Raw genomic sequence first — 23,092 nt, 5'->3', positions numbered from 1 at the left:
TGTTTACACATATACATACCTATGTACGAAATAATGGCAGTGCGACATTTTAACCAGTTTTGACTATACTTCTTTACATTGAATAATTTTTATTACTTTTATATAGAGAGCCTTATTAACTGACTTCACAAAAAGAAAAGGTTATCAATTCGACGGAATATGTTTTTATATTTTTTTATGTATGTTACCGCAAACCTTTGGACCACGTTAACCAATTTCTATAATTGTAATTTTTTTAAAGGAAAGGTGTTAACTCACAGGTGGTCCTATACTAATTTGGATCATTGGATCATGAATAAATTAACGATAATCTTAAATTTTTATATGAGAGTTGAAGTCGGTTTTGTTTTTTGCTTAAAATTACTTGTTTAAGTTTTTAAGTGCTTTTAATTTTCACTTTTCTATAATTTCTATAATTTATGATTGTGCCAAAACTGAATGCATTGTGCCAAAAATGCCCTTGTGAATGAAAGTGCCAAAAATGGCACTATTGTGCCTACTTTTCCATCACTGACGCATGTAATGCTTAAGCTGATGCCACATAACACTTTTGCTTCACTTTACGTGACAGACTCGCTTTGACAGATAAGATGAATTGTATGAAAAAGCACAAAGCATGCCACATAGATCCTTGAAGCTGCAGCGCGAAGCGAAAAGATGGCCAACTCCCATCTTTTTGGGCGCTTTGTCAATCAGCCGGTCTAATATTTGTTTTGTTTCGTCCAAATTCGAGTTTTCATACATAAACATTAAACTTAATTACATTGCTGATATTTTCAAAGCAAAATATATAAAATCCACATAAATTTTGACGAGTAAAAAAGCAGTACAAAATTGTGTTCTTGGCGTTCATTGTGGCATATCTTTTGCGTCTGGCGCTTTGCTGGCATAGTTATAAATGTCACGCAAAGCTACAAAGTTTTATCTGGCACCAGCTTTACGCTCTTTAAACAGGCGCTCACTCTCTGTCCATGCTTGTATATGAGCAAATTTGACATCGCTATAACTGTTGCCAACTTTATGTCTTTTGCAATAAATTAAGTGCGTTTAGGGAATTAAAACGCGAAAGTTTTAGTTTAGCGCTTGTTTCGTTCTTTGGTGCCCTTTTCAAGGTAATTTTATAATAAAAACGTAATTCTATGGTGACAGTGTATTTATTTTGTTCATTCATTTATTCAAACGTACGGAAAACTATCCGTTGGCTAACACATATGTTGGTGTTTGGCCGAGCTTCTCCTCTGGATAATATGCTCCCAGAAAATCCAAACGCAATATTTTCACACAGTCTCTATCACGGAATTTTTAGAATATTCTGCTAATTAGCTGAGTGCGCCGCATTTGTACAAAAGTAAGCAATTGCATGAAAATAAAGCCGCTAGAGAAACGAAGAAAAGTTTTGCAAATTGTTTTACGAATAAAAAAACGTTTTCGTAGTAGATGTGCATTTCTTATCTTTATAAAAAAACAATTCATTTCTCCTCGTATCACTGTATTCTGGAACTAAATAAGGGGCTAAAGCTGACTTTACAAGGGTCAATTTCTGTAGACTGGAAAATCGACTAGCCAAAGCATTTACATTTTACGGTTGAGATGTCATTTACACGGGTCGATTTTGGTTGAACGACAAAAATCTACTAGAAAATCGACCCGTGTAAAGATGCCTTAATCCAGCGAGCAATTGTCATTAAAGTTAAAATGCCTTGGTTAAAATTAATAAAAAGTTATTTCATTCTTTCTTTACCGGGACAATTGTTACATCGGTCGGCAACGACGCAATTACAGAACTTTAGACAGAGCAATCTTTTTCGATCGGGTTCAAATCGTGTGATTGTGAGGGCCTATTCACGAATTTAAGTATATTTGCAAAGGTGCTATAGCTCACCAATGTAACAATCGTGTCGATAAAAAGGCAAAATATAACTTTTAATTTACTATTAAAAACCCCACCGCCTTTCTATTTGAGGAGTAAATTTGTTGACGCAACAAAACGGAGCAGATTTTCAGTTGAGCAGTTGAGTTGTATATGAGGGAAATTTACGCGTTTTGTTAGGTGCACAAAGTCCATGATTCAATAATACAAGGTTAGATAATTATTGACAGCTGCGGTTTGACGCTCCCTTACAAAAGGTTGCATTTACGAAGGACAGAGAAAGGGCAAGAATGCAATGCCTTGTTTCGAAAATGGTAGTAGAAAAGTACGCAAAGTAGGCAATAAGTAGTGAAATTCCTTTCGTAAATTCTAATGTATTTGCAGGAAATCTGGCATTTTAAACGAAATGTTGAACGTAATATTGATATATCTACGTGAACTACGTAATTTATATGCTATTTAGCCGTATAAAAACTGCAAAATGACTCAAAATTAAAATAAGACTACTTTGAGACTGATGTAAACATCCAATGCTTATGTTTTCATCAGTTAAATATGCTTCATATGCATATACAAATAAACATATTGCACAAAAGCTTATACTTTTATTTCACACCAAAGCTACACTGTTTCCATGTAAATTTGCAAAGAAGCAACACGGTGCCACTGCTAAGGGAGCGGTGCGAGAGAGACAACTGTCAGTTTATCGAACCTTGTATTATTGAATCATGCACAAAGTCAGTATTACCGCAGCCGTACTGCGATGACCATGATGTCGTATTTGTGTGGTAGAATCTGGAAAAAAATGTGGTAGATTTTAAACAAATGTGGTAGATCTCAGGTTTTGGATCAAATGTGGACAAAAATTAAAAAAAATTCTGCAAGGTTTGACCTAAATTGCAAACATTTTAATTAAAATCTAAAAAAAATTATTTTAGTATAATAAAGTGCAAGACAGAAGTTGCTAAAAATTGCGTTTAGTTTGGCATTTTTTTCCCTTGACAGTGTAAAGCAGTTTCTTCCATACCAAGACATTTTTCGAACATATCGACCCCTTTGCGCAAAATTATCGTATGTTACATTTTTTACGAAATTTACTTTTTGACGCAACTTTGTTTTACAACCCATAACGTATCACCTGTTCAAATATACGGCTTAAATCCCAATAGCTACCCCAAAAATTTACTGTAAATTTTATCGTATGTGACAACGACTTTTTTCTTGTGGGCGAAATTATCATATGTGCTCAGAAATTAGAATGTAGAGACCTTTCTACAAAAAATCTTGCGTTTAGTTATATTTTTCAATTATCTCACCAAATCTAAACTTTGGTATTGATGGTGCTAGCCAAAGCAGAGAAAAATACAAAAAATGCTTTCCCGTAAAATTTTGTTTTTGTAACATACGATAATTTTGCGCAAAGAGGTCGATATTTTAAGAGATTTCTGCAACCTTGCGGAGTGCTGCCAGCTTTTCTTTTTATCACATCACGATGTAGCGAACAAATGTGGCACGTTCGAGAAACCGCTGCTTGGTATTTGCCGATTTTACAAAACCCCCAGGAAAAAGTAAACAACGCTTTAGAAACTTTAGATACACTGAAGTTTGCTAATACTTTCACAAAAATCGCCGTTTTTTAACATTTTCGCTATTAATAACCACGCAATAAAACCACGTTTCCTGTCGAAAAATTGATTATTGAGAAAATTTACTATTTTACAGTTTATTTTATCCTCCCATTCGGTTGTGTTGTTAGCGTTTAGTGTTGGACAGGTTTTGCTCTTAAAATTAAGAAAATTATGTCGAGCAAAAAAAAAACTCAAAAATGCGAATATGTGGTAGATTTCAGACCTTGTGTGTTAGATGTGGTAGATGCTCAAAAAAGTGGCAGATCTACCACAATGTGGTAGAAGTCCGATCACTGCCCACCTCTGGTGTACATAAGCAAAACTAAAACGGGAAATTAACCCTAACTCTTCTGTCTCTTTCACACTGAAAAAAAGTAATGACAGATGATGTAAATTATATAACCCGATTTCCTGCATGCTAATTGCGGCCATGCATTTGAGCGTAGTAGAAAAATGGGGAAAATATTCGGATTATTTTTACTACTTTTTGGGTACTATTTCCAATACTGATTTTTAATATATACATATGTACATATACACATATCAGTGGACTCCAAATCAGTTAAATGAAGCTTGTATCCATAAAATATTTTCGCTATAAACCAGTGTAATTAGAGTTAAATTTTTCGCTCATAACAAATTATTATTACTTAAATTTTATTTTTTCGATCAAATATAATGATTATAATAATTATTATTCAGTTATACTTTTCTACCTTAAAATTATTATTTGTGAAACTTAAAAGGCCACACAGTCGTACCACACACATATGATGTTAGTTAAAACTTACAAAAATAAGCACTATTTGCCGTCTTTCATTTATTCACATTGAATAAAATAAATTAAATGATAACGTTGTCTTTATTTAATTATTCTTAAATTCTAATAAAAATAACATGTTATAAGTTCTGAAGTATATGTATATGCGTACTTAGTTTTTAAATATTTTAACTTTGAAGGGAATTTTATTACGACCTTTATTTTCGTTATCATTTTAAAATAGCATACCTGAATTCTATAAGTTATATTATAAATAATTATGCGTTTAAATTGCTAGACCATCATCATAGCCATCTGGGGCAGTGCTCCAATAATCTGTTGGATATGTATAGTATATATAAGGTGACCATATTTATGAGAGCCGAATATGGGACAAAAAATAACTTAAGCTAAGGCTTACCAATAATTTTTTGCAATTTTTTTTGTTGACGGTGTTACGCACTTTTTTCATACATAGTAAGTATGATCGACCTTTTTTTTTAAAAGAGAATTAAATCAGCAGGACTTTCTTTAATGAATTACAAAACTGCAAACCAAATTTTTTTCTAAAGATTCTAATTAAAAAGTTTGAAATTTTGTTGAAACCTTGCAGAATTAATTTTTATAGCTTTTTGCACAAAGTTGAAAATTTGGTATTATATGGTTTTTGTAAGGAAAACAGCTTTACTTTCATAAAATAAATAACAAACATTAAATAAACTAAGGAAAAATAGCCAAAATTTACTAAAATGTCGAGTCCCAATTTCTATTTTAATCACTGTATGTATTCCTCGATTCGAATCACAGTCTTTAGATTAGAAAATAATAACTGTTTATGGAGAAAATTAGTATCATATATCAACATCACTTAAAACTCGTTCATAGGCATGCCATTTTAATGAGCTGTTAAGGCGTCGAAACACCGAGTACAGGACATTAAAAGAAATACATAACATTTGGCGTCCCGTAAAAAATAAATAAATTACCAGGACAATGGGTCAAAAAAGAGGACTGTCCCGTATAATACAGGACGGATGGTCACCGTAAGTATATATTTTAACAAAAATTGACTTACAAAATCACAATTATTGGAAGCTATCGCTCAGATTTTCCAATGAATTTGAAACGAAAAGTCAAAGCAAAAGCGAAACAAAGAAACAGTGATACTACGCATACCTTTTCACAAAATTGTCTGCTCCATTTTTTATTCCAAATTTTTACATTAGATTTCCTAAGCCTCAATCCCTGCGTCGATGCTACTATAGTCGATATTATATATATTTTATTTTGGTCCCGATGGGAGAGTTCAAATCCCTTTATAGAGACTCAAAAGATTAAACTTATTTGTTTTCATCTAATACCCAAATTCTATGCTACTATAGTCGAAGATATCATGATTGGAGTCGGTTAAGTTGTGGCGCATAGGGGTCAAAGCTAAGATTATCCTATGAAGACGTCTTAACCGACTCCAATCGGAGCCAAAATTTATATGCAATATCTTCGACTTTAGTAGTATCGATTTTTGGTATTAAATAAAAAAAATATTTTTAGTGGAATCCGGCCTTTGACCCTTATGCGACACGCCTTAACAGACTCCAATCGGGGCAAAAATGTATATCTGATATCTTTTTAAGGACCACCCTAATGTATGTACAGTCACTTTATTCCTTGGCTGTGTTGTAGAGCGTTATTATTTAACAAATAAAATTATTATCGTTATTAAAATAGAAATTAATAAATATATTTTGAGTATTTATACTAAATTAAATTTTTGTTACAACCTCTTTTATTTGAACAGTTGATATCATATCACATTGAAACAAGTTCAGACCTTTGTTTCGATTTGGTTGTGGCTTACCTGCATGCATGCATCCTTATTGATGATGAGGATTATTTTGGCAGTAATGCTGAATTTTTTTCAAACACTTTTAAAGTAATTTTTCAAGGTAAGTAAAATTTCAGTCCAAACTGTTATGTTATGTTTGTTTTGGAATGCGTTGATATTTTGGGTAATTGTTCCGGTGGGAGTCATGAAATAGGGCTGATGATTGACCCGGGTAATAAGCTACCCGTGTACCCGAAAAAATGTGGACAGGTAAAATTAAGCTCATTTACGACTATATTCTGCAAACGAACGTATGTATGTGCAAAGGAAACTCTACAATAATCTTCCATCCCCTATGGTGAAAAGTTATATTATGTATCCGTATCTAGATTCTAAAGGTAGTAGCAATAATTTTACTTTTGTGGAGGACTATTTCCCGCGCCCACTCCTTATCGTAGGTTTTTATTTGATCCAAACGATATTTTCATTTCCCAATATCAGGCGCTCATACAAGCTTTCCATTTCTACGCACAAAATTGTTTGTATAATTTATAAAATTTCCAAAATTCTATTTTGTGAATTTCAAAGGCTTTTACAAACGGATTAAAAAATTCTACAAACAAACTTATTACGTTCACATTGCGCTATAGACTCGAGTTTAAGTTTTTGTGTTTATGAACAACTGCTTCTTCTTATTATATGGAGCTTTAACCGCCTGAGCGATTTTGGCTGAGTTCAACAAAGCACAGCAGTCATTTCTCTTCTTCCAAGTGAATCCAAGTCCTTCTCCTTTGGTCTTTCCATCGTAGTGGGGGCCTTCCTCTTCCTCTGCTACCACCAGCGGGTTCCGACTTGAATACTTTCAAAGCTGGAGCGTTGGATTCGATTCGAACGACATGGTCAAGCAAGTGGAGCGGCTGTATTTTAATTCGCTCCACTATGTCTATGTCGTTGAAAAGTTCGTGCAGCTCATCATTCCATCGTCTGCGGTACTCGCCGTGGCCGACGCGTAAAGGCCCGTAAATCTTCTATCTCTCGAATACTCCAAGAGCCGGCTCATCGGATGTTGTCATTGTCCATGCTTCTGCGCCATATACCAACACGGGCACAGAGCTGTAAAAATTTGCAATACATTTTGTTAGCAATCAATGATTGTGCTAGTAATACGATTACAATCAAAATTGATTGCATTTTTCTGATTGTAAAAACTACAATCAATTTAATTGTAAGCACATTTGATTGCAATGATTGTGATTGCAATCAAATCACTGATTCAATCAAACATTTTAATTGGAATATCAAAAATGCAATAATTTATTCATGCTTTTTTTAATAAAGAAATTTAGAGCGTAAAAGCAAAATAGAACGTGAAATTGAGTAAAAGAGAAAACTAGCAGAAAAAGTTATTGAATACAAAACTAGTAAAAAATTGCAAAGAGTAGTTGTTTCACCGTTTTGACGTTCTGTTCAGTTTTAAACTCTTTGCTTTACACGTAAGCACTTACACAGTCCGGTACATCATTAATATTTTGATTTCCACTCATTTTACTTTTGTTTATGCTTAACCATTTCAACAAATGGCGACTTTTGACACTTATTCTTCTTCTTCCGCTAGCTAATTTCTGCTGGTAAAAATTTCACTAGCAAGAATTTGCACCTCTCCCGTGTTATTACGCTCTCCATTCGGTGCTCTATTGGAAATTTTTTGGGTTATTATACACTTTTCCAGTAAAAATTTGCAAGTTCCAGTACTGACTATTTGTTACTATACACACCTAATATATACAACGAGTTGTGAGCACTTCAAATTGCATGTTGTTTTAGTAATTTACACTGAGAAAAGAGTTCAGTTACGTAAGTATGTTTCTCTCAGAACATGATTTGGTAATCGTCACATGATTAAGTTATAGTTACCAAATCTTGTGTTGAAAGAAAAATATTTAGCAGATTTGACTTATAAGTTTAAGCTTGACAACATTAGCCAGAAAGTTGTTGCTGCTTGAAGAAAAACATTTTATTAAAAAAACGGCAAAAAATATTGTAGACTGTTGTAAAATTTTAGCTTATAAGACAAATAGGATAACTTCTGAATTACATAATACCTTACAATATTTACAATTTACAAGACCAAATTTAAAAGGTGCGAACCAAAACTTATTGTGCGAATATATGACCGCCTAACTAATCTTCAAAGTAAATGCACTTGCAGTGCGCATAAACAATACAGAAGGACCAAACCGAGCAAATGAATGGCCGCACAAAAGGGAGATTACAAAAATCCAAGCAACCGGGCTTTCTCAGCAGATGGCACTACTAATCCACACAAGAAATGTGCAAGTCATATCGATGGCTGAGTGGAAGATCGACCTATCTCGGCAGTCAGTTCGAAAACGACCTATCTCAGAAATCTTTTCAAGAGCGCCCTACTTTGGAATTTGATTGAAGAACGCCCTATTTCAGAATTTTATTGGGAAACCCCCTATCTCAGAATTTGGTTGAAAACGCCCTATATTAGAATTTGGTTCAAAAACGACCTATCTCAAACGAAAATACATTGAAAATTTGCTGAGATAGGGCGTTCTTAAATTCTGAAGTAGAGCGTTATTGAAAAATTTTCTGAGATAGGGCGTTTTCGAACTGGTCGATCTTCCACTCAGCCATCGATACGTTATACTACTAGGGATGATTGAAAAACACGATGGAGGTGCTGTTTAGTTGCAGGTTTGTCATGCAGAAAATCGATTTTTTTTTATTTGCTTTTTATTTAATTTTTTTGATTTGCTTTATCTATTTTATTACATTCCATATTTGTTTCCATATTCTTCTGTAGGAGGTCCCATATTCGGACTCCGTCAGACATAACTTCAAAATGATAATATGAAATTTCGATCTTCCTTTTATTTGTCCTCAATTCGAAAAAGTATTTGCGAATAGAAACGCGTTTAAAGAAAACAATCTCGAGCATAACTCCTGCATTACTTGTCAACTAGTTTCAAGTTAGCTTTTTGCAGCTAACTAAAAGTTATATATTTTATAGAAATCCCGCAAAAAAGCTAACTACAAGTGGGTTATTTTTTATCAATTGATAATTTTTTTCTGCAGGGATAGTATAGATCAAGGGTGGCCATTTCATAGGCACGCGTGCCAAATTTTTCTCTTCTGCTTTCACACGACATGAGAAAAACTGCGCTGATTTCACACGCATACATGAGCATACTCTATGAATCAGTGATGCCGAAGGTTATGGTTTTGGCGTGATCGTGCTTAATCGATGCGAAACTTTCAAACAATCAAGTCGCTGCAAGACACGGTAAAAATGTTTAATATGGATTCGGATGTAGATTTTTTACTCACTAGTAATGGGACGGGAGGGCACAATGTTTGGAGTGTAATGAAGAAATCGCACGGGCGACAAACTTTTTTGTTACGCGTCATTATAGCGCCATATCCCCTTATTCCCAAATATTGAATTAATAAAGTATTACGTACATATGCACATAAATAAAAAGATAAATTAAAAATAATGCTAGAAAATCCCTTTTCTTTTAATTCAAAATAAGAAGATTAATATAAATTAATTCAACTATTTGCTTTAATTTTAATTTTAATTATAATATAAAATCTAATCAAGCAATGCAACTGCATAACTACACGTTTCGGGTGCTCAGTGATATATTTACGTATGTACAGTATCGGTCATACCAATAACACCCCCTTTCAAAGTGAGATTGTTTACCACTTTTGTTTATTTAATTTTTTTTTTAGTCTGATTAAAAGGTAAAAAATTTTGATGAAAAATCGTTAATTTTAACTTTGTTTTGTATTAAGTGTGAAAACAAGGTTTATATGATTTTGTTTTAAGCATGATCATTTTTTTCTATAAAATAATAACAAACAAATTTTTACTCTCAATATATTATGAATATTTAAAAAAGAAATGGTGTACGCAGACTTTTGCTGTTAAGTGCAGCTTAACTAGATTTTATGGTTGTATTTTGCATTAAATTTTATACGTACGCATATATTAGTTAGGTTAATTTTTTCGATTTGTACGATCCCAGGATTTTCAGTCCCGGGATTTATTTTTCACCAACATAAATCGAAAAAATTGCATCGGTATGGTTTGAGAAGCTCTCCTTTCATATAATAAATAGCCTAAATAGCCTAGGAACGTACTTGTTTATTTAAAGTGAAAACTATTTCATAAGTAACAAAACGAAAGACAGTAATTAAATCTATATGCATTTAATAATACTTTAGCATGTACATATATGATAAAGTAACTTAAAGTATGTCGAAAAAAGCTTGATGCAAAAAAATTAAGTCGAAAAATGTATTTTCTGGTTCAGAGAAGTTCATAATACTAGTGGCAGAAATAAAAGAAGCGCCTTATTTCGACCAGTTTTATCTATATTGCTTTTGTTTATTGATTATTTAAATTTTTTTATAAAAGTCTACCTCATATTACATATAATTAAATACGTATAAATGAGCATTTCTCTGACGTCATGATTTTTATAAAAAGACTATTTTTGGTTTCACAAGGACCAATAGGAATGCCCCTTTAATCTATTTAATTTTTTTATGCTAGTCCTTTTTAAAAATAAGAATTGCAAAATTTCAAAGATATTCAAGGATAAAATTATAAAAGGGTATTTTTAATACCTACTCGTCCCTTACGCACCAAAAAATGTAATCTGTTCTAACTTTGCAGAATCTTCTCTTTAATTTGATACCCACACTGGTTTTTTGAGTTTGCACATTGCATTGAATTTTTTAAATAATTTTTTGAATTACTCATATGTTTCAAATTTCAAAAATTAAGAACGTAATTTTACTGTATTTGGCTCTTGGTTTCGCGAATATATTGCTTTTTTGTGTGTAAAATTGCCTGTTTCAAGGTATTATATGCATATTGGCGTGGACCGAAAATCCGCTTTTTTATAATTTTGATTGGTAATAGCAAAAATATGGTTCATTATGCTTTAAGAAAAATCTGTGAAAATTGTAATTTTTCGGTCGATATCGTCGGCTCGCCCAAGTCCATCAAAGTTGAATATGCTCATAAAATAAAAAATAATAAATTAATAATTTAATACATTTTTTTATTAAAATTGCAATAATCTTCGAAAGTATTAGTAAAAATTTTCACTTTTCACACAGATTTTTTTAGAGCATACGGAACAGTTGCGACCGCTAATTGAGAGTGTCTCAAACAAACTGGCAAAGCGAATCGAAGAAGAGATATCTGTCTTCACTGTTACGGTGGTTGAGTCGTCTGCCCGCATATCTGTCTTGGAGGGGAATGTGCAAAAGACAGAGGCGGACATCGCTTGCATTAAGAAGGAGTTGGAAGGTGTAATGAAACGGAAAGCTTCACCTGATATTGCTGCCGATGCTGTTGCTTTTGGTGTACCCTTTAAAGAAGGGGAAAACCTTAAGAGTACTTTTAACCAGGTTTGTCTTTCTATTGACTTCTTGGCTCCTCAAATTAGGGATATTTTCCGCACAAAACCGTCAAGTGAAAAACTCAACAGTGCGATTGTGATTAAATTTCACTCCCCTCTCGACCGTAACCGCACTTTACGCGCCTTTAGCGAATATCGCAAGAAAGCAAAATCGGCGGTCCCCTTCACCCCCTTGGCATTGCTGGCAGCTTTCATATTTTTGAGTGCCTCACCAAGGAGAACAGATGTTTACTGCAAGAGGCCATAAAACTGCGTCGTGAAGGAAAACTGCTAAAGGTGTTTACGTTTAGAGGTTTTGTGCATGTGAGAGATGACAATAATAAAAATAATAATAGCACATCAACAAAGTTAATCAGCGAAGATGACCTGCTGCCGTTTCGTTAGATATATTGTTATGCATATATGTATTTTCAAATGTATTTGTTGTATTTTATATTTTGTAAAGATAGCGCAACTTGGGTTTTTTTGTTTCTGTTTTTCGTCATTTCTTCACTTTCTTAAAGTTGCTTTTGTTTTTGCTTTTTGCAATTGTTATGACGAACAAATTAAGTAGCGTTGATGGTAATAGCCTTGCAGTACTGAACATATTATGCAGCCGACAGAAAGGCTTTAATGTGGTCCATTTTAATGCGCGCAGTTTAAACAATGAGAAGATGGATGTTGTTAGGAGGACTTTTGAATATTCGAGTATTGATGTTATTTGTGTGTCGGAGACGTGGTTTAGGGCTGGTATAAGTGATTCACACTTTTCCATTAATAATTATAAGCTAGTTCGGGTTGATAGATTGGATAAGAAGGGTGGTAGAGTTGCGATATATTGCAAGAAATATCTAAAAACTCGCTTAATTTCACAATCGGTTGGTAATACTACTGAGTATTTGCTAGTTGAGGTATCTAATTCCAATTCTTCTTCAAAGGTCCTTTTGTCGTATGTGTATAACCCTAACAAGTGTTGTAGCGTGAATGCGTTTTTTAATATGTTGTCTGCTGTAGCTGTCGATTATGATGAAATTATTGTCTGTGGCGATTTTAATGTAAATTTGTTGTGTAGTGATTTGTATAGCTCCCGTTTGTTAGATGATGTGTCTAGTCTTGGTCTATCTATTGTAAATCTTTGTGTACCTACAAGATACGGAAATAACTGTTGTCCTAGTCTGCTTGATTACTTTATTGTTTCTGATCCGTCTACTGTTTTAAAATTTGAGCAGATGTCGTTTATTTCTGATCACGATCTAATTTTCTGTGCATTTGACATCAATTTTGATCATATTGTTGCAGATAGTCCTCTTAACTTTCCTGACCATCGTCTAATAAATATTGATAGCCTATCTGCTGACTTATCCCGCATTGACTGGAGTAGTTGTTGGAGCCTAAGCTCTGTAAATGAAAAGTTGAGCTTTCTGAATGAAAATGTTGTAAGCTTGTTTAGGGCTCATGTTCCAGTACGCACTCTTCTCAATCGATCACCGTCGTGCCCTTGGTTCAACAAAATCATCCGGACTATGATTATAAAACGTAACAAATCGTACTCTATTTGGAAGAAGTACCGAACCGATACCAAATGGCAAATGGTACGAAATAAGACAACTGCTCTTATTAAGTGTGAAAAGCGCAAGTTCTTTGGTAAAATGTTAAACCCACTCCTTCCGAGTAATGTTTTGTGGCGTAATCTAAAAAACCTTCGTGATCATGTTTAGTGACATTCCTGATTGTTGTATTAACCCTGAAGAGCTTAATGATGTATTTGTCAGTCGTTCTGTATCACCTTGTGCTCCTGCTTCCAGCCCCATAATTCCGTCTCCTGTTGTGCATGTCGGTCAGTCGTTTGAATTCAATGTGGTATCAGAGTTTGATGTGGCAAGTTGCATTTATAAGATACGGTCAAATGCGGTTGGCGCAGATCGGATACCAATAAAATTTGTAAAGCTAATTATGCCACAAATCTTACCAACTCTTACTCATGTTATCAACCACTGTGTTACACCTCGTCTTTCCCCTTATTCCGGTTGCTAAAAATAAGTCTGCGAGTAGTGCTTGTGATTTTCGTCCTAGAAGTGTTCTTCCTTGTCTGCCTAAATTCTTTGAGAAGCTGATGACAGAGCAAATTAACTTGCATATTAACAAATTTAATTTACTTTCACCGCTCCAGTCTGGGTTTAGGGCAAAGCATAGCTGCTCCACTGCAGTTATTAAAATTCTGGACGATATACGAATTCCTTATGACAATAACCAATTAACTTTGTTATGCTTGCTTGACTTCTCTAAAGCCTTCGAATCGGTGAACTATAGACTACTTTGCATCAAATTAAGTAATAATTTTGGCTTTGGGGAGTCTGCTGTACGATTGNATCCGGACTATGATTATAAAACGTAACAAATCGTACTCTATTTGGAAGAAGTACCGAACCGATACCAAATGGCAAATGGTACGAAATAAGACAACTGCTCTTATTAAGTGTGAAAAGCGCAAGTTCTTTGGTAAAATGTTAAACCCACTCCTTCCGAGTAATGTTTTGTGGCGTAATCTAAAAAACCTTCGTGATCATGTTTAGTGACATTCCTGATTGTTGTATTAACCCTGAAGAGCTTAATGATGTATTTGTCAGTCGTTCTGTATCACCTTGTGCTCCTGCTTCCAGCCCCATAATTCCGTCTCCTGTTGTGCATGTCGGTCAGTCGTTTGAATTCAATGTGGTATCAGAGTTTGATGTGGCAAGTTGCATTTATAAGATACGGTCAAATGCGGTTGGCGCAGATCGGATACCAATAAAATTTGTAAAGCTAATTATGCCACAAATCTTACCAACTCTTACTCATGTTATCAACCACTGTGTTACACCTCGTCTTTCCCCTTATTCCGGTTGCTAAAAATAAGTCTGCGAGTAGTGCTTGTGATTTTCGTCCTAGAAGTGTTCTTCCTTGTCTGCCTAAATTCTTTGAGAAGCTGATGACAGAGCAAATTAACTTGCATATTAACAAATTTAATTTACTTTCACCGCTCCAGTCTGGGTTTAGGGCAAAGCATAGCTGCTCCACTGCAGTTATTAAAATTCTGGACGATATACGAATTCCTTATGACAATAACCAATTAACTTTGTTATGCTTGCTTGACTTCTCTAAAGCCTTCGAATCGGTGAACTATAGACTACTTTGCATCAAATTAAGTAATAATTTTGGCTTTGGGGAGTCTGCTGTACGATTGATGAGCAGCTACCTTGAAGGTAGGACTCAGCGTGTAAGGGTTGGTACCACATTTTCTAGACTTAAACCTCTGTGTACTGGTATTCCCCAAGGCTCAATACTGGGACCGCTACTATTCAGTTTATTCTTAAATGACATTTTTAGCACATGCAAATCTGTGCAAATGCATGCATATGCAGACGATATTCAGCTCTACTTGTCAGGACCTCATGACCAATCAGTTTCCTTGTGCTCTAGATTTAACTGTGATCTGTCTTCTATATCATCTTGGGCTTTAAAAAATGAGCTTTGTCTTAACAGTGATAAATCCTATGTGTTACCCATTTCTAAACGTCGCGTTGCCTTTTCTGTCATACCTAACCTACACTGGTGGCAAAAAAATAGACTCTTGGCCTTCGTAGGCATTGCATATGGCATAGTTCCAATACGAATGCACTGAGCATAAATTTTTGCATACTGGGTTTCTTTTATTCATCCTCTGTTCTAAGCAACAACACAACCGTATAGCTTTCAAATCAAAAATAATTGGAAACACAATCGATATGCTCAAAGTGCCAAAATAGGTTCGCAAAAACAATAGACTCTTTTCATTTTATTTCCAACAGTATTTACTTTTAAAACAAAAAAGGCAATTCAACTCAAAAAAAGGTCGGAAAATTACATTTGCGTCTTAGTAATTAATTGTTGATCCTTTCGCTTGTATAACCGCGGCGCATCTTCGGGGCATCGAATTCACCAGTCGTTCACATTTTATTCCATTTTATTAGATGGTCTAGGCATTTTAGAGAGCTCCCGCTTGACAATCCCCCATAAATTCTCAATAGGATTGAGATCTGGGCTCTGGGAAGGCCATTCCAGTACGCGAATACCCTCATCACGTAGCCATTTTTTTGTTGCAGCAGCCGAGTGCTTAGGATCGTTATCCTGTTGGAAGCGCCAAATTATCGGCATCTCCTCTGTAGCATAAGGCAACATGACATTTTGCAAAATATCGATGTATTTTGCCGAATTCATTATGCCATCGATCCTTGTACAATGGCCCAGCACCATAGTACGAAAAACAGCCCCATACCATTATACTTCCGCCACAGTGTTTCACGTTTTTTTTTTGTAAATCGCGCTGTCAGTTCTTTCCGTGGAGGTCTGTGAACATAAGTGCGACCATCGCTACTAAAAAGATTAATTTTGCACTCGTCAGACCACAGAATATTGCGCCATTTACTGTTAGGCTCATTCAAGTTTTCTCTGGCAAAACACATTCTTTTTTGGATATTGGTTTTGGTTGAAAGGGGAACATTTTTCGCGATGCGGCCTGGTAAATTTGCTAAAGCTAAGCGAAGACGAACTCTTCGAGAACTGATGGGAAGGTCTAAAGCGTTTTTAATTTCCTTAGAAGTAGCAAATGGCTTCGATTTCGACATACGGACGATAGCGCGGTCTTCTTCAATTGTCGTTTTTCGTGGTCTTCCTCTTTTTCTTCGGTGTTACTTTTGCTTTTAAGTGCATTTCTTATTAAATGATCAGAACGTTTAAGTATTTCAGAAATTTTTTTAATTGTGTAACCTTTTTCCCGAAGGTTTTCAATAATTTTTTTTTCACTTTCGGTACAATGTCCGCGGCGTCCTAATGCTGCATCACAAACAATTCCTCTATTAGTAAATCGGTTCGCTTCTAACTGTTTTAAGGAGAAAATAACGGCGTTTTTCCATTTCAAATGTGATGAGTCTATTTTTTTTGCCAACTGGTTCTGGCATTGGAAGTGTTCGGACCGTGTTTTATCTTAATTTCCATTGGAAAGCTAAATGTTTGTGTTGCTGCTAAGAACACGCGATCAGTACAAAGAAACATGCGTACAACAGTTCAGCATCAATGCATTCAAATTGGTGATAAGAACGATGGAGTGCATATAATGGCTAAGAGTCTATTTTTTTGCCACCAGTGTATATATAAATAATAAGTGTCTTAAATTTCGCGATTAGCAAAGTATTTATCACTCTACGTTATTTAAGAATGTCTGCATCCTTTACGCCGGTCGACATCAGGAGAAAACTTGCAATACAACTGATTTTACCAATAATCTGTTATCCTGAATGTATTTACAGCAAGCTTAGTTCTCAATCTGCCCACAAAATTGAAGTAGTTTTCAATCACGTAACACGATATGTATTTGGTTTGGCTAAATTTGATCACATTTCTAGTTGGAGATCTCACCTATTGGGCAAGCAAGGAATTGTGTTTTTCTATTCCGTTTAGAGTCGGATAAGCTACCTAGCTATCTGTATAATAAGCTAACCTTTCTAAAAATCTGCCCGTATAAGCAACTTAATTGTACCTAGCTTTAATTATTTTAACTCTGCAAGACTATTTTTCGTCAACGCCACGCGTTTATGGAATTCTATTCCACCTGCTACTCGCTCCAGCTTAAATAAGGGCAACTTTAGGAATGTGTTGTTTTCGTACTTTCGTCAATAAGTTTTTGTACTCTGAGTTTCGCTATCTGCTAGGATTATCATATGTGATGTATTTATCTACACATGTTTACGTTTGTGTCGTTGTGTTTTTACCTAAGTATTAATGTTAATTTTTAGTCTTAGAATTGGTTGAATTTTTATCTTTTATTTAATTTTTATTTTTTATTTTAACTTTTTACTTATTGTTTTCCCTTCGTTGCTTTATGTTTGTGCTTTATAATTACTGTTGTACTATAAAACAGCTTTAAGATCTTATTGTACTAATGAATTTGTTTAATAAATGAAAAAATGAATAACGAACCATATTTTTCCTATTACCAATCAAAATTCTTAAAAAGCGGATTTTGGGGCCACGCTAATGCATATTGAGCTACACATTTATAAAAAAATATTAAATACTAGCAAATGCCTGGCTTGCTTCGCGACGCCGTATAAGAACTTTTGCGTTGACCAATACAAAAATAGTGTTGCTATGCAAAAACTGTTTGGAATTTAAAGACTATTAGTTTATGTTGAAAGGACTAAAGAGCAGAACCTTGCTTACTCATAGGCCAAGAATAATAGCGCTGAGATAACACTTGGGTTTAGCACTAATCTCCTTCGATGCTATGAGCTCTTATTTCCACCTGTGAGATATCTGCAAGTATTGCAGGGTTTGCCGCGAGTGAGTAATCTTCTTCTATAATCCTGCTGTTCCACAGGATGAAAGAGTTTTGACGTTTAAACGGGGTCATTAATATTCCTACGGTGTTCTCTCTAATTCAGCACACTTCTTCTTGGTATACCAATGACCCGTTGATGTACCTAGGATATCTGTGGAGCTTAAACAATTTTGCGCTGGTTTGTATGCATACTTGAAGATTGGGGCTTTATTAAGTCATCTAAAATGTAAATTTATAGAGGGGCATCGAAATATCGTGATTTCAGCGCTATCTATGTTTTGGGCCCATATTTTTGCAGAAGAAATCCTTATCATAAAGTTAATACCAGTTAATCCAGGTCATACAATAGAGACGGTTCTCTAAATATCTCGACTCCGGCGCCATCTGTCGGAACCATTTTTTACAAAAATATACTATACGCTGCAGAGCAGAATTTAAAATTCATGTGACGTATGATTCCGAAGTTATGACTGATTAAAAAGTTCACTCCTACGGGATAAGCAAAACGCCTTTTTTACAAAAGTATATCGTCGTTTAAAGTACAAAACCGCGTATCAACAAAATGCAAAACCGCGTATCAAGATAATGCAAAACCGCGTATGTGAGGTTGCATAAATTATTTTCTAGAGAGTAAAAACATTCATATTTCAAAATGGTTCTCTTTTTTATAAAGCAATCGCATTTCTTGCTGGTATATTTCAAGACGAATGGAAAAGGATTAAGCCAACAGTTTGTGTGAGCAAAGCCAATTTTTGGCAGCCAATGCCAGTTACTCGGCTTTGCAGAATGACGATACGTGGTTTTGTACTTTAAGCGATGATATCTACTTTACAATAACCATCTACCATGGATATGTATGTCAACACACAAAATTTCAAAGTCATCTGACCTACGGCTTCGAAGTTAAAGCTGATTAAAAATTTCACGCGTATGGGAGGTGCCACGCCCCGTTGTCAATTATCATTTTTGTATACCCTAGGTTACGTCCGAGTTCACTCTCTATATACCAGTTAAAGCCCCATGAAAATCCATTCAGTAGTTCCGGAGATTAGTGAGTTCAAACAGACAAATAGACAAACAACCCTGCAAAAAAAATTATGAATTGATAAAAAGTAACCCACTTATAGTTAGCTTTTTTGCGGGATTTCTATAAAATATATAACGTTTATTTAGCTATAAAAAGGTAACTTGAAACTAGTTGATAAGTAATGCAGGAGTTAAGCTCGAGATTGTTTTCTTTAAACGCGTTTCTATTTAATATTTTTCGAACTGAGGACAAATAAAAGGAAGATCGAAATTTCATATTATCATTTTGAAGTTATGTCTGACGGAGTCCGAACAGAAGAATATGGAAATAAACATCAAATGCAGAGTAAGACCACCCTTGACTATTTCGCGGCCGTCACCATAGAAATATAGTTAGCTTTCGTCAAAGAAAATATACAGACAATAAGTGACTTTTAGCTCCTTCCTAATCAACTTAAAGTTAGGTTATAGTTAGACACATTTCCTGCATGGAATCTACAGTTTTATTATAGTATAGACCAAGGGTGGCCATTTCAAAGGCACGCGTGCCAAATTTTTGTCTTCTGCTTTCACACGTACACAGCGTTGCCAGGTTGACGTTTTTAACGTCGTTTTTTGTATCCTGTTGACGTCTGGACGTTCTTTGTGTAAAAAATGACGTTTTTTAACTTCCCAGTAATTTTTCTCTATACACAATATATTCAATGTATAGCGTACTATTTGCTTGTAGAGTAAGTACTTACGCTAGGGCTGCCAGACGTCCCGGTTTTCCCGGACATGTCCCGGTCTTAGACTATTTGTTCCGGTGTCCCGGTCCAACCTTAAAATGTCCCGGGTTTCGTTTAAGTGTCCCGGTTTTCGATTTGATTGCACAAATTTTGAATAAAAATGACTACACTGAGAGAAAAAAACGCGTTGTAATATTAAGAAAAATTTTATGAATTTACTGGGGGAAATAACGCATAGTAAACATGAATATTTTTTATTTGATTATCGTTTGGAAATGTTCGTACTTAAAAACAATACTTTCATACCACGCACACGCGGTTTGAATCAAACTGAACATTTGAATGCAGATTTACATGTCTGGCTGTAGCTGAGTGCACGAAGATGCTTGCCACAATTTGCTAATTTCCAGAGCGTCAGGGTTCAAATCCCATTACAGACAGCATGGAATTTAAATATATATTTTTTTAACTTAATTATGAAAGAGCATCCGTTAAGTGCAAAGAGCTTCATTTTAATATTGGCGTATCTCAATTGAATATTTCTATACTAAATACTAAAATTTGTATACTTAAATTTATTACGAGTTGGGTTGGTGCTCTTTCATATGCGATTTTTTTTTTTAAATTTAGCACGTTTTGCACAAGCAATAGTTGATGACTAATATAAGTATGTACCTAAATACGTTAAAATGACATGCACAGAGTTTTACAATTATATTAAGCAAAAGCCAGAAGTTTTGAAACAAGCTCACAGCAACGAAACAAATGACTGATACTTTAATGTTACCTTGTATTTAATTTTTTTTCTTTCGTGAAACCTAGATTACTTATAAGTACCGTGCGGTACAAAATTATTGGCTCGGAGACTCTTTCATCTGATCACAATTTCTAATCAGATCTTTTAGAAAAATTTTGAAAATGTAGCTTTTGAGCCAATTAGTAAAGTGCAAGTTTGAAGTTTCCAGAAAATTTCGTTGATCATCATCAAATGAATCACTATTGTATATATCACCTGAATTCATTAATTTTTAGAGATCGTCATCTACAGTAAAATTATGGCAGCGTTTTTCTTCACGTTTTAAACCGTATCTTATATATAAAATAGCGTTTAACGTTTTAACGCACATTGGATTTCTTTGCTTAGTTTTTATTATATTCATTGAACTAAATATTCGCTCTACTTCTGCATTACTTATAGGCAAAACAAGAAAACTAAAAACTAGGTTGCAAAGGTCAGCAAAAGGGTTTTCTCCTAGGGCATTTCGAAATTGATAAACTTCGGCCCAAAATTTTACAGTTGAGTCTAAATTACTCCAGGTATGTAACGTTAACCGTTGCCATTGCATCTCTATGGATGTTATTTCGTCGGCATTATATTTGTGTTTTTGTTGCTGTAGTTGAACAAATACTTTTGGTTTAATTACTCTTAATGCATTTCCAACCGAAAAAAATCAATTTTTTTTAGTGTGGCAATATTTGTAGGGAGGCGTTGGCGTAATTCCTTTATTAAAGTGATAATAAAATAGCGACCATTTTCTCGAATTATTTTCTCGGCTTCGTGGTCAAAAGCGTTTGTGCTTACTTTTGTTTTTAAATACTCTTCAAAACTGTGATAAAACTGAGGAAATGGAGCAAGGTATGGTTCCAACGGGGAGCATATAGGATCAAATGTGTCCGCGCTAATAACCACTAGGGAGCATAGATGCGAAAGTAAAACATTGAGTTCATTAAAAATCTTCATTGGGTCTGCATTATTGCTTTCGAACAACTTGTTTACTTTTTGCACCTGAAAATTAGGCAAATAGTAAAATCGGCTAAAAACGGCTAACTTTTTTTTACAAACCGGCTAACAAATCGGCTGCCGGCTAGATCGAATTTTCTCCGGCTAGTTGCTATCAAAACCGGCTAAATCTAGCCGGAAAACGGCTAAAATGGCAACGCTGCTCACTAGTAATGGGAAGGGTGGGCACAATGTTTGGAGTGTCATGAAGAAATCGCACGGGCGACCAAACTTTTTTGTTACGCGTCATTATAGCGCCATTTCCCCTTATTCCCAAATATTGAATGATTAAAGTATTAAATACGTACATATGCACATAAATAAAAAGATGAATTAAAACCAATGCTAAAAAATCCCTTTTCTTTTAATTCAAAATAAGAAGATTAATATAAATTAATTCAACTATTTGCTTTAATTTTAATTTTAATTATAATAAAAAATTTAAGCAAGCAATGCAAGGGAATTAAATTATATTAAAAAGTTAATTCTTTAATATTATATCTTAATTGCAACTCAACATTCTTTCATCGTTTAGCAAAATTGAAATGTATGATTGTGTGAGTTTTGGCCACCTCTGGTATAGATAGATAGATTAAACATAAATAGTTCCTAGCCAAAAGTGGTAAAAATAAGGCGTTTCTATTATTGCCACCAGTGTAAATTACAAATCCCGAAAATCCCGGGATTCTAGGCAAATAATCCCGGGATTTTCTGGACTTAAAAAAGACCGGGATCCCGACTGTTGCCACATCTCAAAAAAAAAGGGTGGAATGCAAGATCAAAAGAAAATACGATTAAAGGGAAAATATGATAAGGTTATTTTGTTCAGATAAAAATAAATATTAGGTAGTATTTAGTATTGTGGTTAGCGCATTACCACTAACTTCAACAAATTTTGAATTTAAATATTTTCAATGTATGCAAAAAACCTGAATTCGGCTTGTACAGACCATCCTCCGATAAGCAACTAGCGTAGGTATAATTTTGATCACTTTCTTCATGCGTTCTGAAATCTAGTGTCGTCAGCCCCATTTTTGAAAGTATGTATTAATTTTCAGGCCCATCATATTCCACGTTTCTGAGTGGACTGATGAAATCTTCTGTTTAAAAAAATATTACTTCTAGTGATCTTCTTCTTCTCTTCTTTTTTGACGCTGTAACCGCCTAAGCGATTTTGGCCGAGTTCAGCAAAGCACGCCAGTTGTTTATTTTCTGTGCCAACTGACGCCAAGTGAAGCCAAGTCCTTCTCCACCTGATCTTTCCATCGCAGTGGGGGCCTCCCTCTTCCTCTGCTACCACCAGCGGGTTCCGAGTTGAATACTTTCCGAGCTGGAGCGTCGGTGTCCATTCGAACGACATGGCCAAGCCAGCGGAGCCGCAGTATTTTTATTCGCTGCACTATGTCCATATCTTTGTAAAGCTCATACAGCTCATCGTTCCATCGTCTGCGGTACTCGCCGTCGCCAACGCGTAAAGGNGGCCTCCCTCTTCCTCTGCTACCACCAGCGGGTTCCGAGTTGAATACTTTCCGAGCTGGAGCGTCGGTGTCCATTCGAACGACATGTCCAAGCCAGTGGAGCCGCAGTATTTTTATTCGCTGCACTATGTCCATATCTTTGTAAAGCTCATACAGCTCATCGTTCCATCGTCTGCGGTACTCGCCGTCGCCAAC

The 23,092-nt window shown here is 35.0% G+C and overlaps 1 protein-coding gene across 1 annotated transcript in view; it reads left to right on the top strand.

The window, feature by feature from the left end:
• The window catches only part of LOC108358014 (uncharacterized), a 124,995-nt gene that overhangs the window by 67,045 nt on the left and 34,858 nt on the right, over positions 1-23,092 (top strand). Inside the window, exon 3 of the mRNA XM_017609131.1 lies at positions 6,057-6,204. Within this exon, the coding sequence (XP_017464620.1) occupies positions 6,057-6,204 (148 nt within the window). The remainder of the gene's footprint in view (positions 1-6,056; positions 6,205-23,092) is intronic.

The sequence above is a fragment of the Rhagoletis zephyria genome, unplaced genomic scaffold, assembly GCF_001687245.7.
Source record: "Rhagoletis zephyria isolate East Lansing unplaced genomic scaffold, Rhagoletis_zephyria_1.1 Rzeph_scaffold_00193, whole genome shotgun sequence".
NCBI lineage: Eukaryota > Metazoa > Arthropoda > Insecta > Diptera > Tephritidae > Rhagoletis > Rhagoletis zephyria.
This window is presented reverse-complemented; position numbering and strand designations above follow the sequence as displayed.